This window comes from Chelmon rostratus, chromosome 12 (genome assembly GCF_017976325.1).
Source record: "Chelmon rostratus isolate fCheRos1 chromosome 12, fCheRos1.pri, whole genome shotgun sequence".
Taxonomy (NCBI): domain Eukaryota; kingdom Metazoa; phylum Chordata; class Actinopteri; order Chaetodontiformes; family Chaetodontidae; genus Chelmon; species Chelmon rostratus.
This window is the reverse complement of record NC_055669.1, coordinates 13,567,689-13,582,487: the sequence shown is the minus strand read 5'-3', so window position 1 is coordinate 13,582,487 and position 14,799 is coordinate 13,567,689. Positions and strand designations below refer to the sequence as shown.

Genomic DNA, 14,799 nt, shown 5'->3' with positions numbered 1-14,799 from the left:
CTCTCCCATAGTAAACAACTTCCACTGCTTCTGTTTATTCATTGAGTGATTGTGTTGCATGAATATGAATGATAAGATAATACTGGTTTGACACATGACTGATAGAATTAGTTAAAAAGTAGTAAGTCATTTCTGACCTTGAAAACACAGATTGGGGCCTTGTTGGAATATGAAACCTTACGGGCCATGAAGGCTTAAAAAGACATTTCAGTGAATGCAAAATTTGTGAGGAGCAGGGGCTGCAAATCAATTCTGGCAGATTAGCAGAAAGGTTGATTGATGTGCTCTGTCCTTGTCACATAAAGCAACGGTTTGTAATAAAAGTGCAAAAAAAATGTAATTATGTAATAAAGTCAAAGTCAAAGCAGTATTAATAACCTTTGTCAGCTTTTGAGATTGAAAACAAGAGTTTGGTCATTAAGTTCCTGAGGACGAGGCAAACAAGCCTCACTCTGATTGGCATTCGATATGAGCACATCACAGTGATTGATATGCGCTGTCCGTTTCGTATGAATGTAAAGCAGGAGCAATATGGTGTTATTCTCTGGCTTGTCCCACACAAACTAATGTGATGTGACAGAGTTGGCAGCACACTGGCAACTTAATGTGACACAGCTTCAGCTTCATAATCAATAAACTCAGAGCACTAACAGAATGTCCACACTTGAGCTTAAAACAAAACACACTTGACACAAGCTTCTTTTTTAACATTTATGTTATTGTGACAGTACTACTATACACAAAACAGTTGCTACTCAAATTCTTCATAGGACATAAAATAAACAAATATAATACAAATAACCTCGGCTGCTGCCCTGAGGTTTTTTTTTTTTTTTTTAAAAGTTAAAATGAATGCAGTAATAGGAGAAAAACTGGATTTCTTGGTTCCAAATTAAATCTACTGTTTCCTGATTTATAATTAAGGTTACCAGAATCAGTGAAACAGGAGTTGTTAAAATTACAATTGCATTATATCTGATAGAGTAAACACGTTAATGTTCAACTTCAGTTCACTTCAAAACAACTCCAAGGCAGTTTTCTTCTCGCCGCTTTCCCACAATCACACTAAACCTCGCAATTTCTGATGAAACACATAATAAGTTACTATTGCATATGAGCTTTGCCCCAAAAGTGTACACGCTGTCCCAAAGTTGAGACACGAACAAGCATGTGGACCAGTGGGAAGCGTTGCACGGTCAAAGCACCAACACACGTGTGTGTACGTATGCAATCTAGCGTGACGGCGGGTAAATGGGACTGATGACTGCTGGGGTTTTAGCGGGGGCTGCTCCGTTACTTCTTCTGGAGGTTTGCGGTTCTGCTCTTCGGCCTGGCCATCAACGATCGCCTCTTCCTGCTGGACAGGGCTCCCAATGGCCGGATCTTCATCTCGGTGAAGTCGAGGGACGTCAGGTGGCCCTTCCACGGTTTCCAGTTCACTCCCTGACAGCAGGACAGCGAATTGAGCCAGAAAGATTGAGATTCAGCGAGGAACCAAGAAAAAAAGCAAAGCACGGTTGGAAGGAGATGTTGGGGGTGATGAGGGAGAGGGGAAATGAGGGAGGCAAGAAAAAGGGTGAGAGACAGAGAGGAGAGAGATGGAGTCAGAGAGGGCTCTTCTGGCGTGACAGACAGGTGGAATGACAAACACTAATAAATACCAGCCTCTGGCTTCATTTCATGTGAGTACAAACTTGTTTTGACTGTTATTGCATTTCGCCAACAAACATTGCGGGAGACATCTGCAGCAGCAAAATTATGGATGAAATCTCGACAAGAGCAGAGATCTCCCCTGGCATTTCCTTCAGTATCAGTCTCCCTTAGACATAATAACTGTTGTTGTTACTCTCTCAGCCTGGTAAAAAAAAACACTTATGGTTTATAGCTGGTGTGAGAAATGTGTTTTCTCATCACTGCTGATGGATTTAGGCCACTTCTGCTTCACCGCAACAATCCAAAACAAAACAACTTGAAGTGGGCTGGAGTGAAGCTGTCTTTGATTGCTGACTGGGGAACCGCCTCCTGGTCAGCGCTCTTTTTTTTTCTTTTTTCTTTTGGTGTATCGTCACATTGTGACAGGAGAAGCGGTTGGTCGCGAGAGGTCATTGTAGAACTACCTGTAATCGTTCTAAAAAGCAAAGAAAAAACAGCAAAACTCTTCCGAACTTTGAAACTAAAGCTGAGTGTTGAATCCTCCAATAACTGCTGAATTAATGAAGAACAACAGTGACATTCTGAGATGAAGGGGATTCAAGAAGGCAAACACAGAAAATAAAACAGGTTTTGGTTCAGGTGGAGTATGAAAGATCAATATTTGGACAGAGAATATAGCCTAACTTCATTTAGCAGATCTGAATGCTAGAACTTCACACAAAGTTGGAGAATAAAATCATTTACTGGGAAGGATGAAGTGAGGGCAAAATGTTCGACAGCCTCATTTTGGTAACTGGTAACTCAGGTTAGTATAAATCTCCCGTCTCATAGTACTGTCAGTGCCACCTGTTGGTGTGAAGGCACATTACAGAAGAAGACTTCAGTGCTTTGTCCTCTATGCTAAACCATCAAAACTTTTATGTTTGATCAGAGTGTAATGAACAGCGTGATTTAATACACAAATGTTTATTACTAATTTTGTGCATGTATGCAGAAGTTGGCAGATGTTTAACTTTCTGTTCTTTTTAATGCACGTTGGCAGGTTCAGAGGAATCACAGGACAATATGCACATATGATCCGGTGCAGAACTCACCATACTGTGCCTGTTGTCTCCCCAGTTTCCGTTGAGGTTGGCCAGGTGACAGTTTTTGTACCACCAGGCGCCACGGTGGGTCAGGGCACAGTTACTGAGGGCGATGTCATTGTCTGAGTCAACGGTAGTCCAGGGCCGGCCTTGATGGTAGGTCATAGCATCACCTGGGGATCATCAACAATAATTAACAAAATTATAGTTGTGGTAGTAGTAGTAGTTAATAATATAGTGTTTTTGTCATCCAGATGTGTATATGTTGTGATTTTTTGCTGATCTGTACACATCTGATCCCTCCTCTGTTGCAGCTCCTGAGATTTTTTGCCTTTTCTCCCTGTTAAAAGGTTTTTTGGGCAGTTTTTCCTTCTCCTGATCAGGGGTGTAAGGACAGAGGGTGCTGTATGCTGCACAGATTGTGAAGTCCCCTGAGGCAAATTGTGATTTGTGCTTCTGGGCTGTGTAAATAAAACTGACTTGACTTACAGACTAATTTATTTAAATTTCAAAAACTGTTTAAAGACAGGCTGTATTCAGTCCAACCTTCCTCTATCCACAATATATTCACACAGACTTTATGTTGCTCACTCTTCTTTCTTTCATGCGCTCCCTGAGGGAAGAAATTTAATAAAATGCCAAATATAGAGCGATACAGTATATGTTGTTTCGGCACACTGCGGTCTGTGTAGACACAGCGTCCCACTTGCTGTGTATCTGTCTGGCTTCAAAGCCCACTAAAACCCTGCCTTCGTCAGATACAGTCTTCCCTATATAGCTTCTGTCTATAACTCACTGAACAGGAGTTTCTGAAACAAATATCCCACCTACTGTTGGTGTGTATTTGCTTTCTCAGCACCCCACAGAAAGATGGGTCGGGGTGCCTACAGCTTGAAACCCCTGTATTCCCACCCTCTGTCTCATTGGCCTCTCCTCTTTTCTATGACTCCTTCTATTTGAGCAAAGTGTCAGAGTGAAAATTCAAGCTCTGAAAGGTGCTCCTGTTGTCTTCTCAGTGTCAGATCTTTATATTGTCGGTAGTTTGGAAAATATTTTTGAAGCAAAAGGCCCACCTGCTGTCCCGCTGTATTTGCCGACAGTGAGTTTGAACTTCTGCTTGACAGATGCAATCTTAAAGTTGTCATACACGGCGTAGACTCTCTCCGAGCCCAGGCCCAAGTCAAACCGCAGCTCATACTGAGTAGGAGTGTTGGTGAGCTCGTATATCTTTTCCAGACCTGTGGGAACAGCCAGGGAGAAAATGTGTAAGCAAAAAGAAATACTCGATTACTATTCAAACGTGCATGCATCAATGTCTGCAGAAAACAAACAGAACATTGGCAGCTCACCAATCCAGAACTCCTCTGTCATGTTGCCAAAACCTGCTATGTACTGCCTCCAGCGTTTCATAAAGTCCAGCCTGCCGATGGTACGTCGCTGGAGCACCTGGAAGCAGCGAGCGCACGAGTTTCACTGACAGCTGTTACACAAATGTCAGTTTGCTTTGGGTTGTTGGTCACCAGTCCCACCACTAAAATTCCAGCAGCAATAACCTTCAACTACTATCATCAAAGAGGAGAATTATTACAGCATTTCCATAAAGCTGGAGGACAGAAAGAAGCATTCAAAAAAGGTGGGTCAAAATAAAAGCATCTTGTTCTGAGATGTCTTGATTTAGGTCCAACATTACCCATAAGGCAACTCAACAGCATGTGAGTATCATCATGACGAGTGAGTTCAAATCTGTGGAATGCTCCTTTAATGTTTACTGGTATAAATTCTGTACACATAATGAACACTACCTTAAATGAAAAAATATTTTATCAATTATTTATTATCAATAATCTATACCAGCCAGCCGCCTCCGTCAGTGTCCATGTCGCAGTAAACCTCCAGTGGTTTGGAGCGGTCGTTGTTAATGTAGATGGTGTAGATACCACTCTTCTTATTGCCATTCTTCATGATCTGAAGGCAGTCCATGGGGAAGGGGTACAGGAGACCAACTAGGAAGGAGGATGTGACATTATTAATGCTTCATACTCACAATGTGATATGTCGCAAAAAACAAAACAAAACATATGAGGCCCTGCAGAAGACAGTAGTGACTCAGTAGGCGGAGTGCAGACCTGTTTTGAAGATGGTCTGCACCACCTTGCTCCTCTTGTTCCCCCTGTAGGCGATGATGGTGACGATGTATCTCTTCGACATCTCCAAACCAGATACAGAGAAACTGCTCTCGCCGGCTCCGAGCTGCTTTTCAACCGTCTGGCCACAATAAACAGCAATTACAGTTAATCTCACTGAACGCTACAATTAGAAAGTAATGTAGCTGTCCTGTAAAATGTGTGGCATATAATGTGGCCTTTAGATCAATTTCACCGTGTGAGTGATGGTGCTGTCTTGAGCATCAATTAGCGACAGGCATTAAATGGGATCTTCAATTCTTATAAAATCTTAAAAAGGTCTCAAAGAAAAGATGAATCACCTCATCCAAGTGCTTAAAATTGCTTTTAGTGGATTCATTTTATTTTTGACCACAAGAGGTCAGCGTTCTACAGAGCTTCAATTAAACACACACTTACTGTAGCCCCAGCCAGTTCCAAACAGTGAGGAAATTGTTTTCCATGTAGTATTTGCATGCTTGTAAAAACAGTAATAGGATTTAAAATCCAGCATTGTACAGCTCAACATTTGGCCACAGGATGCTCAAAGTAACTGCAGCTCTGCTTTTACCCACTGCAGAATAAAAGGCTTTTGCATCCTCTGACACACTCAAACTCAGTTTTCCATATGATGGCTTGCTCTTTGCAATTTAATGCTACAGTTGTTTATGAAAGAGATGTAAATGTACCCTAAAGTGCTTATATCTGTAGTTACAAACTGTGACAAAGACTTTAATACCTCACTTGTGGTATTATTATACTGCACTGGAAAAAGCCTGTGTGACTGGAAATTTTGGTGGCATCGCATTGTCAGTGCATGTCATGGCTTGGTACCTCCACGTTGCCATCCTCATCTCTGTAGGTGAGGATGTACCCCTCAATGTCAGCGAGAGGAGCAATCCAGGACAAAACAGCAGAGTCCAGCGTCACGTCTGTGGCCTTCAGGTCCGTAGGGCCATCAATGTCTGTGGATTGAAGTGCATGTCAAAGGGGATTACAGCGCAAGATCAATGTGATGTCTACTGTACGTCCATTAACACACTGTATAAACTCAGGTCTGGATTTCAATTCACTAAAACTGGGGAAAATAATCACCTGTGAGTGACATCAAGAGAAGAGGAGGTTTTCTTTGATTTAAAAGATGGTTTCAATGTTTTTAGTAAATCATAATTTTTATCGACTATCTAATATATGTACATTTTATTTTTGCTTCACTGTTTACAAACCGTTTCTCGTACTCACATGTGAATTGTTTCTCAAACACACAACTTTCTTCCTTTCTTCCCTCTATCTCCTGCAGTGATATGTGCAGCATTAATGTATGTGACACTGCAGCCTCTCCCCACCTGAAGCACAACACCAGAGATGACTACCATCCGCCTGCAGAGTTACAAATTGCCTCCGCAGATAAACTGGCACTTATCCTCCGCCTTATTTAAATGCCGTGGAGCTTTGACCTGAAGCAGGCGCTGAAAGAATCTGTCTGACATGAAGACACCAGCTGTAACAGTAGGAGCCTTAACCTCCTGTGGCTCAAGAGATTAGAGGAAGCGCATGTCACCATGACGTACAAAATCAGCCCCAACAATCCATTATTTATTCAAGTCAAGAGTCATAATTTCAGTCCTCTACTTCTTCTGTTTATATGAAGGAATCATCTAATTGTCAGTTTTACTATCACCGGAAAAAATTAAACTGCCTTCTTGGTAATTAAATTGTAATAGGAAAACCAGTGTGACAAATTCAGAAGCACAATTGGTATCATTAGCCTGTGAAACGCAGTGATGCTGGCTTGAGACAGTTTAAACTGACATATTAATGGTGCTTGTTACTAGGTTCAATAAAGCCACAAATGTAATAACACATGCTTTTATGTATCCCAGATGATATCTTTTGACACAATGGCTTTTTTAACTGAACCCAGCACCACGTTGGTCTGCAGCCACCGATGGTTTCTAATGAGTTACGACGAAGACAAGTTTATAATCCAAAACTCGGCCATTTGCTGCCTAATTGAAAAAGATCCAGCTTTCACTTAGAGGTCCCGGGTGATTTTACCGATCATCTGGCTCACACAAAGATGCCCCTGTTGTAACCCGTTCACCATGTGCTGCCTCTGCTATTTTTACCCCATACTAAGTTACGAGACATACCCAGTGACCTGGCCGGACCTGTGGGGGACATTTCCCTCCAGAGCACAAATTCTGGTGCTTCCTGGTAGTTCTGAAGTTCAGCGTAAACAAATGTAGACTTTTTAAAAAAGGTTAATAAATCAAAGGTCATACGGCGAGAGAGTTGATGGATTACTGTTTTGTGTGTGCATAAATCAAAAGCATCATTATTAGTGAATGACTAAATAAAGCAATTTCCTAGTTCACTTGGTTTGCAGACGTCTACAAAATGTGGTAGATTATTGTTGCTGTTTTTGAAACTATCAGCAATTTTAAAGGTTATACTGATATATTAAAAAGGCACAATTACAGTCTGATAGGTCTCACAGATGACGTAAGCAGTTCAGATTCCCTAAGAAACAACCCAGACGTATTCCCTGACTTCTCAAACCTAACCTTTGACCCCTGTGATCACCAGTGTATCCAGTATTATCACATAAAACATCACTAAAGAAGTAAAATACACCCACAATTGATGGAATCCACAACCCAATTCAGAGCTGCTTTTCTGCATAAATCCAAATATAACATTCTTATCAACTCTCCAGGGATGAAGTTACTGTAGTTATTGGCAGTGATTTTCCTTCAAATATATATACAGAAATATTGCTTGAAGTTACTGCTTTTGTAGAACCAATATTCCCCCAAACTAGGGCCACATGTAGCAGACCCTGACTGAGTGGAAATTCAATCAGCAATCTTTGACTAAGGCCTTTGTTTTTAACAGTAACAGAGCAGTAACCTGTTTGAGTTTGTATATGCAAAGAAACCTGGAAATGAAAGACAGCTTTGTGCTGTGATCACAGCACTTTTGAAGCATCACAGCTGTGGTGCCGTAAGAATATTTAAAAAAAACAATCCAGAATCTGTCTGTCTTCCTTTTGTCTGGTGTACCGGTGTACCCATATACGTGCTCCTCATTCATTGCTCAGACAGGCTACAGACAATGTGAGGTAACTTAAAAATCCATATTTTTAGATTTCATCCAGTTTCGTTTGAGTGTGTTTCAACCTCATGTGGATTAAAAAATCTAATTGATTGATTTAAGTATGAACAGGTGGCTCATAAAAGCATCAGATTAAGGCCTTCCTTAACTGGGGAGGACTATTTTGAGATAACATTCATTGGTAAATGTTTCTACATGTGAAGTGCTGCTTTGCTTGTGCGTATCAATATCTGTGAGAAGAGAAATCTAGACTGACAAAATTACCTTTTTTAAATGTTAAACGATGAAGTGGCATTTCAAGAGAAAGGGGAGCTTTTTATTACCAAGAGTAAACCCTGCCTGTTCGCAGCGTATTAACCTGTCTCAGCTGTTGTTGAAATCTTCCTGGTGGCTTTGTCCCCTTTGATGGCCCAGATGTAGACAGTGTAGAAGACCCCAGGCCTCAGGCCAGTCAGCATGTAAGTGGTGCTGCCAGACCCAACTGGGATTTCCTCACTTGAGCCCTCAGAAGAGCTGTAGGTTAGGATGTAGCCATCAATGTCTGCCTGGACCGGATCCCATGACACACTGAAGCTGGACTCTGTTTCATCTCGGGCTAAGAGGTTAGCAGGAGCATCCAGTTCTAGAGGGAGATGTTAGTGGTTGTGGTTAATACACTACTGATGCAAACTTCAAGAACTACTGATGCAAACTATGTTTTGTTTCATTTTTCACTCGAGGGTGAACAAATGAACTCCTTTGGCATGCATTGTACTAAAAATATTAGTAATATGCAGATAAAAAGGAGAAAAAAATACTCATACATTGCATCATAAAAAATAAGACACCCTTGATATATACATGAGACATGATATATGTTTAAACCTTCCTGCAAGTTTGTCCCCCTCACTGACCAAAAGTAGCTGATGTAACAACACGAGGACCGAGGCAGTAAGCTTGGAGGAGACAGCATGGGATCCCATAGGTGTCTCTGTACTACATCCACTCTTCATCAGAACTGTAGCTAAATGTATGTATACTGATTTTGGACTGTATCCTGTCTAACGACATGCTGATGATCGGCCAAGAGATTAGTTGGAGAGCCCAGTTATGCATATGGTGTCATGGTTCAAGCAACAATTAAGAGAACGCCAGGAGGCAGGCCTGCGGCTGAGTGATCCACGAAAGCAAATGGTGCAGACTGAGCACACTTTGGGAGTGTGAAACAGAAAGACTAAAGCTGACTCTTTGAATGTGCATCACTTCAGGAGAGACAGAGTCTGATCTAATGCTTCATCTAATTATCCATCCCATTCAGGAATTGGGTCTTTTCCTTGTTCATCTGCATGTTGCAGGGAGGAAAACCAAGGCCAGTCAGAACATTTGGCCTTCTGGGTTTGGTGGAAATGCCTGGTATCCATTCACAGGTGCTGCACATAATGCACTTTGTTCAACATCTCTATCATGGAAGCAGCTGCAAGGACCTGTGGTTAGAAGGTGAAAAGTGCTTGTCATTGGGACACCCAAGAAACTGGTAGAGGGCAGCTGGATTGAAGAAGGCTGTCAAACTGAGAAAGGAGTCCTTCAAGACCTTCCATTGTCCTCTTGTAGTAAAAGATGTCTTGTTCTATTCAGATAAGTAGGCAGCTGCTCCAAGGATCCAGGTAAATTGGGATTTTACACATGAGTTAGAACGCAGGAGAAAGACAAAACATTAGGAGGATTGGGTGTAGTGAAGCAGACATTATATCAGACCATGCTAGAAAAGAGACACCTGAGCCAAAAGAAATGAATTTCCAGAGTCTCAATCTTCAGTCTATTTATCTGTGGTCACAAACACTGGGTAGTGCAGTTCATGCAACTGAAATGATCATATTGTTGGATACAAGAGGCTGAGATGAGGTTCCCAAACATGTTGGCTGACCTTGGTCTCCATGAAAGATGAAAAGCTCTATTGATCTGAGAGGAACTATGAATAGCCTTGTTGCTTGTCCAGAGTAGCAGGTAGAGGTGTTTTGGTCGCTTGGAAAGAATGGGCCTGACTGCCTCCTTATGCTCCTTACATGACTGACTGAGAGGAGACTGCAGGGTAAGCCCAGGACACACTGGACAGACTGCACCTCTGAGCTGGCATGGAGCTGCTCAGGAAGAGATGAAGCAAGTTACTGGGGAAAATGATGTCTGGGCTGCTTTGTTCACCGTGACCCGCATAAGAAGTTGGCAAGTAGATGGATGAACTGATGGATGAATACATTGGAAAACTCCCTTAAACAAACAAGCGGATTCTGATTAGTCTACCATGTGAGAAGCAAATTTTTCTTTTGGGGTTTGCAAGGGAGTTGTTCTGTCAAAATAACTAAGATGAAGATATGATGAATTAAACATGGCCCACCGAAAGAATATGTGAGGTGAGCATTTCAATTGATGCATTGGCTTTAATTGTTGAGGTAATTGGGTTTAACAGAAAATAGATTTGAGACCTGTCTCAGCTTGTGTTGAGATCTTCTTGCTGGTTTTGCTTCCTTTCACGGCCCAGATGTAGACAGTGTAGAGGACCCCAGGCCTCAAGCTAGTCAGCATGTAAGAGGTGCTGCCAGACCCCAATGGGATCTCCCCACTAGAGCCCTCAGAGGAGCTGTAAGTTAGGATGTAACCATCAATTTCAGCCTGAGTTGGATCCCAGGACACGCTGAAGCTGGACTCTGTCACATCTCGAGCTGAGAGGTTAGCAGGAGCATCCAGTTCTAGAGAGAGACGTTAGTAGAGGATATTAATACCTTACTGATGTAAACTGCAAACTACAGATGAGCTGTAGCTCAGTCAGTATATCTTACTTATCCCAAGATCTGGTCTTGTGACATGCAGAACCATGCCTTTCACATTTCAGCACGTTTCACCTTTGGCCAAGAACTCAGTAGGATCTAGTTCTACACATAGAGCTGTGTATTTTATAATATACTGATTACATGTGTGCATGTAGATGAGCATTTAACATAAAAATGTGGCATTAGCTGGTCAGATGATTAAGAACTTTGGCTTTGAACAGAAAGTTGTAGATTTGAGACCTGTCTCAGCTTGTGTTGAGATCTTCCTGCTTGCTTTGCTCCCCTTGATGGCCCAGATGTAGACAGTGTAGAGGACCCCAGGCCTCAGGCCAGTCAGCAAGTATGAAGAGCTGTCAGACCCGACTGGGATTTCCTCACTCGAGCCCTCAGAGGAGCTGTAGGTTAGGATGTATCCGTCAATGTCTGCCCGGGTGTGGTCCCAGGACACCCTGAAGCTGGACTCTGTTTCATCTCGGGCCAAGATATTAGTAGGAGCATCCAGCTCTGCATGGGGAGTTCTGGTTAGTAGAGACTACTAAAAGACATCACTACATCTAGTGCAAACATAACAACTATAGCACAGCTGATGTGGACCAGCACAGCTGTTCCACATCAGTATAATATAGTTACCTCTTACACATAACCTTCTGTCACTGTGTAAGAGGTTAGAAACATCAAACTTGGATCAAGAGTTTGGAGGGGTTTGATTAAGGTTTGTATTTGTTTCGTGCTCTAAAACTTTTTTAGAAATGATGAATGATTTAGTTATTACCCAGGAAACCCTATGCCACACTCACTACACAGTTTTGGGTAAGGTTAAGGTTTTGAATCCAAGTTTGATGTCATATCACACTGTTAAGTAAGCAGGGATACTTTGAGTATACTATGAGCTATGTTAAATAAAGTACATGCAAACCACGATAGCAAACAATAGATGATGACAGAACACTGTTATAGTTAAGAGAAATCTGAAGCACTGAGGTGGTGTGATACAATGTCACTGGTTTCGTGTCTGCATGAATCCCATTTGTATCTTATCACGTTGCTGTTCCATATCATTCTGAATGTTTCTATTCTCCAAAAATAAGTAAAAAACTAAAAAAAAGCACAAGCCTTAACACTGGAGATGTAAACATTCAGTATGTATACACTGCATCTATCATTCACCGACAAAATAATAATAATTGCTTCCCCATATTGCTTATGTTATAGTTAACTGTTCACAATAGCTAGCATCACCAGCTAGCAAAGTGAGTTTCAAGCCACTTCAGATATTTGCATCCTTGTGCACTCCCGCTGGGTGATGTATGAGTGAGGTTAATGGAGCTAACATGTCTGCTTCCCTCATCAAAAGGCACCAGGGAAAACCTGACAACTGAGCATGAATGAAAACAAAAAACGTGTATAAAAACAGTAAAAAAATAGAAAAATCAGGTATATTCAGCAAATACAGCAACTCAAAGAAAAACAGTTTTTACTCATCTGACTAAAAGCAAAAGGAAAGTTTTCCTGCGTACACACACACACACACTCACACACACACACATATACCATACATCTACAGAAGCACATATGTGAAAATTAGAAATTCAACAAATTATTGATAAGAAACTAGTAACATTAAGTGTGAATTGGGCTGTGTGGATTTACATTTGCTGCTCTCATACTGTATTTCTGACTGTATCCAACATTTACACATGTGTGAACTCACTCCTCCTTCACTGCTGAGAGCTTACGAGTCCTAAATGTTTTTGGTCCCCGCGTTCAACTCAATTTTTTAGAGAGATTTGGATAGATGCCAGTCAGCACTTTAAAGTGTTCTTCTGTTGCCTTTCCTCAGAGACATAAAAGCAAGCAGACAGCAACAGCTGCTAAACGTCACAACTGCAAAGATTAAGAGACAGGAGAACAGAGGAGAAACAATCTAGCTGGCTTTATTGACTAAGCAAAATTGTCTCTTCTCAAACTTCTTTCAGACATTTAGCCCCGGGCTAAACTAAACTACCTTTAAATGAGGTGTCCTGCCCAATTATGTTAAATAGTCTTATTCATTGAGTGTTCAAGTTTCCCTCTTGGCAGTTGGGCAAAGAGGGGTTAATGTGCTAAGTGTGAAATGTCTACTGTGATGCTTTCTACTTCTTGCCACCACAAAATAGACAAGGAAATTGTGCAGAAAACCAGCAGACTGAAGATCAAAAGGAAATGATTGGTGCGTTGAACATAAGGGCTGTTTGAGGTAAGAGCGTCTTTCACAAAGGAGCTTAAGAAAAAGAGACACTTCAAACATTTCTCCCTCTGGTCACAGGCTGTGAAAAAGAAAGAAAAGAAGCACACTGCCTGGGAGCACTTGAGATACCTGAGAATCGCAGGTTATTGTGTGGACCCTCAGTCATTAGAAAGGATAAAAACGTTTGTTTTTATGTTGCATCTTCTTCTGTGTTCCAGCAAAAAAGAGCAATTTAGCTCTTATGTCTCGCCTTTGTGGAATATCACCCAGAGGGTCCTTTAAACCTATTTGTCCAGCATTTATATAAAGGTCATCTGTGAAGCTCTTTAATTGTTGTGGACACAGACAAAAGGTCAAGTACATCAATCACCCCTATAATGAACCAGAGTCCCATTCAAAGTTTACCTGTTTCGGCTTCTGTTGAACTCTTCTTGCTGACTTTGTCTCCCTTGAAGGCCCAGATGTAGACGGTGTGGAGAACTCCAGGCCTCAAGCCAATCAGCCTGTATGAGGTGATGTCACGTCCTACAGGGATCTCGGCACTGGACCCGTCAGCAGAGGTGTAGCTCAACATGTAGCCCTCTATTTCTGCCTGGACTCGATCCCATGAGACTGTTGCAGTGTCCTCTGTTACTTCAGTGGTGATCAGGTTGCCAGGAGCATCAATGTCTTAAGAGGGAGAGGTGAAAAGAAAAAGGACTAAGAGACAAGCAGATGAATAAAAAAAATGAGGAGTGCTTATTCTCCACTGGTTCACTGGTCCTTCTGGTCCATCCACACTGGTTGTAGAAACTCAGTTGAGCAAGAAGCATAATCTAACTGCACACTGAAAAACAACATAGAACAGGGGGAGGTTTGGGTAATAAGTGGAGAAATCCATACAACTGCCAACTGTACCTGTCAGCAAGAGTACCGACAGGTAAAGTCAGAGTAGGCAGCACAAGCTGTGAGAAACTAGGGGGACTATACTATAGACCCAAAATACCTCATACCTAAATGACAAAGGCTCATCAGTGCCTTCCATAATGACCAGTGTGACAGTTACAAAAATGATCCTGCCACCTCTTAAGGTTTGGACAAATACTACCAGGTGAAGTTTGGGAAAATATCATTGTAATGCCACAAATCTTGACTGTTGACAGGAGACAATATCTCCAGTGTCACAGAGTGTCACCTATCCCCAGGGAAGTTAAGCTGTACTTAGACATCGTCTCCACATGTTTGGAGGAGGTTTCCATCAAACCCCATAACAAAACAAACAAGACCTCCAAATGCGCTGTTTGTCCATGTTCTTTAGAACGACTCATGTAAGTATTATCTGATTGGGGTCCCCATAAGCAGGACGACCTCCTTGAAAATTAAATCAGTTTCTTGATGTGACGACGTTATGGTTCAGGTTTGGTTTAGGCACAGAAAGGGCTTGTTTAGGTTGAGGGGAAGAAAATGGTTTGGGTTCAAAAAGTACTTAGTCAAGGTTGGCAAACCTTGTGGTTTGGGTCTACTTTGTTAAGGTTAGGAAACCTTCATTCTCATGGTTACAAAAACAAACACATGGGTTAAGATTTGGAGTCAGCAATGGTGACCTTTTTTCAAACAAAACAAAAAAAAATGTTGTCAGTTGGTAACACCTAGCTACCTATCAATCAGACGTTTTCTTAAGATTAGAGTTAAAATAATCCTTTATTAATCCCACAGTGGGGAAATTTGCATTTACAGTAGCAAAGGGGATTGTGCAACAGTAAGAAGCATCA

General features: G+C 41.7%; 1 protein-coding gene across 3 annotated transcripts in view; it reads right to left on the bottom strand.

Moving 5' to 3' along the window:
* Positions 1-705: 705 nt before the first annotated feature.
* tnn (tenascin N) overlaps positions 706-14,799 on the bottom strand; it is a 39,564-nt gene continuing 25,470 nt past the window's right edge. Inside the window, exons 9-19 of one of the 3 annotated variants that reach the window (XM_041948803.1) lie at positions 13,454-13,717; positions 11,062-11,325; positions 10,477-10,740; positions 8,376-8,639; positions 5,735-5,865; positions 4,865-5,003; positions 4,590-4,741; positions 4,088-4,184; positions 3,812-3,976; positions 2,748-2,911; positions 706-1,443 (exon numbers count right to left, since the gene is read on the bottom strand). In XM_041948803.1, the coding sequence (XP_041804737.1) occupies positions 1,294-1,443; positions 2,748-2,911; positions 3,812-3,976; positions 4,088-4,184; positions 4,590-4,741; positions 4,865-5,003; positions 5,735-5,865; positions 8,376-8,639; positions 10,477-10,740; positions 11,062-11,325; positions 13,454-13,717 (2,054 nt within the window). In that variant the 3' untranslated portion in view covers positions 706-1,293. The remainder of the gene's footprint in view (positions 1,444-2,747; positions 2,912-3,811; positions 3,977-4,087; positions 4,185-4,589; positions 4,742-4,864; positions 5,004-5,734; positions 5,866-8,375; positions 8,640-10,476; positions 10,741-11,061; positions 11,326-13,453; positions 13,718-14,799) is intronic. The other 2 variants (XM_041948804.1, XM_041948805.1) reach the window with 2 other exon arrangements.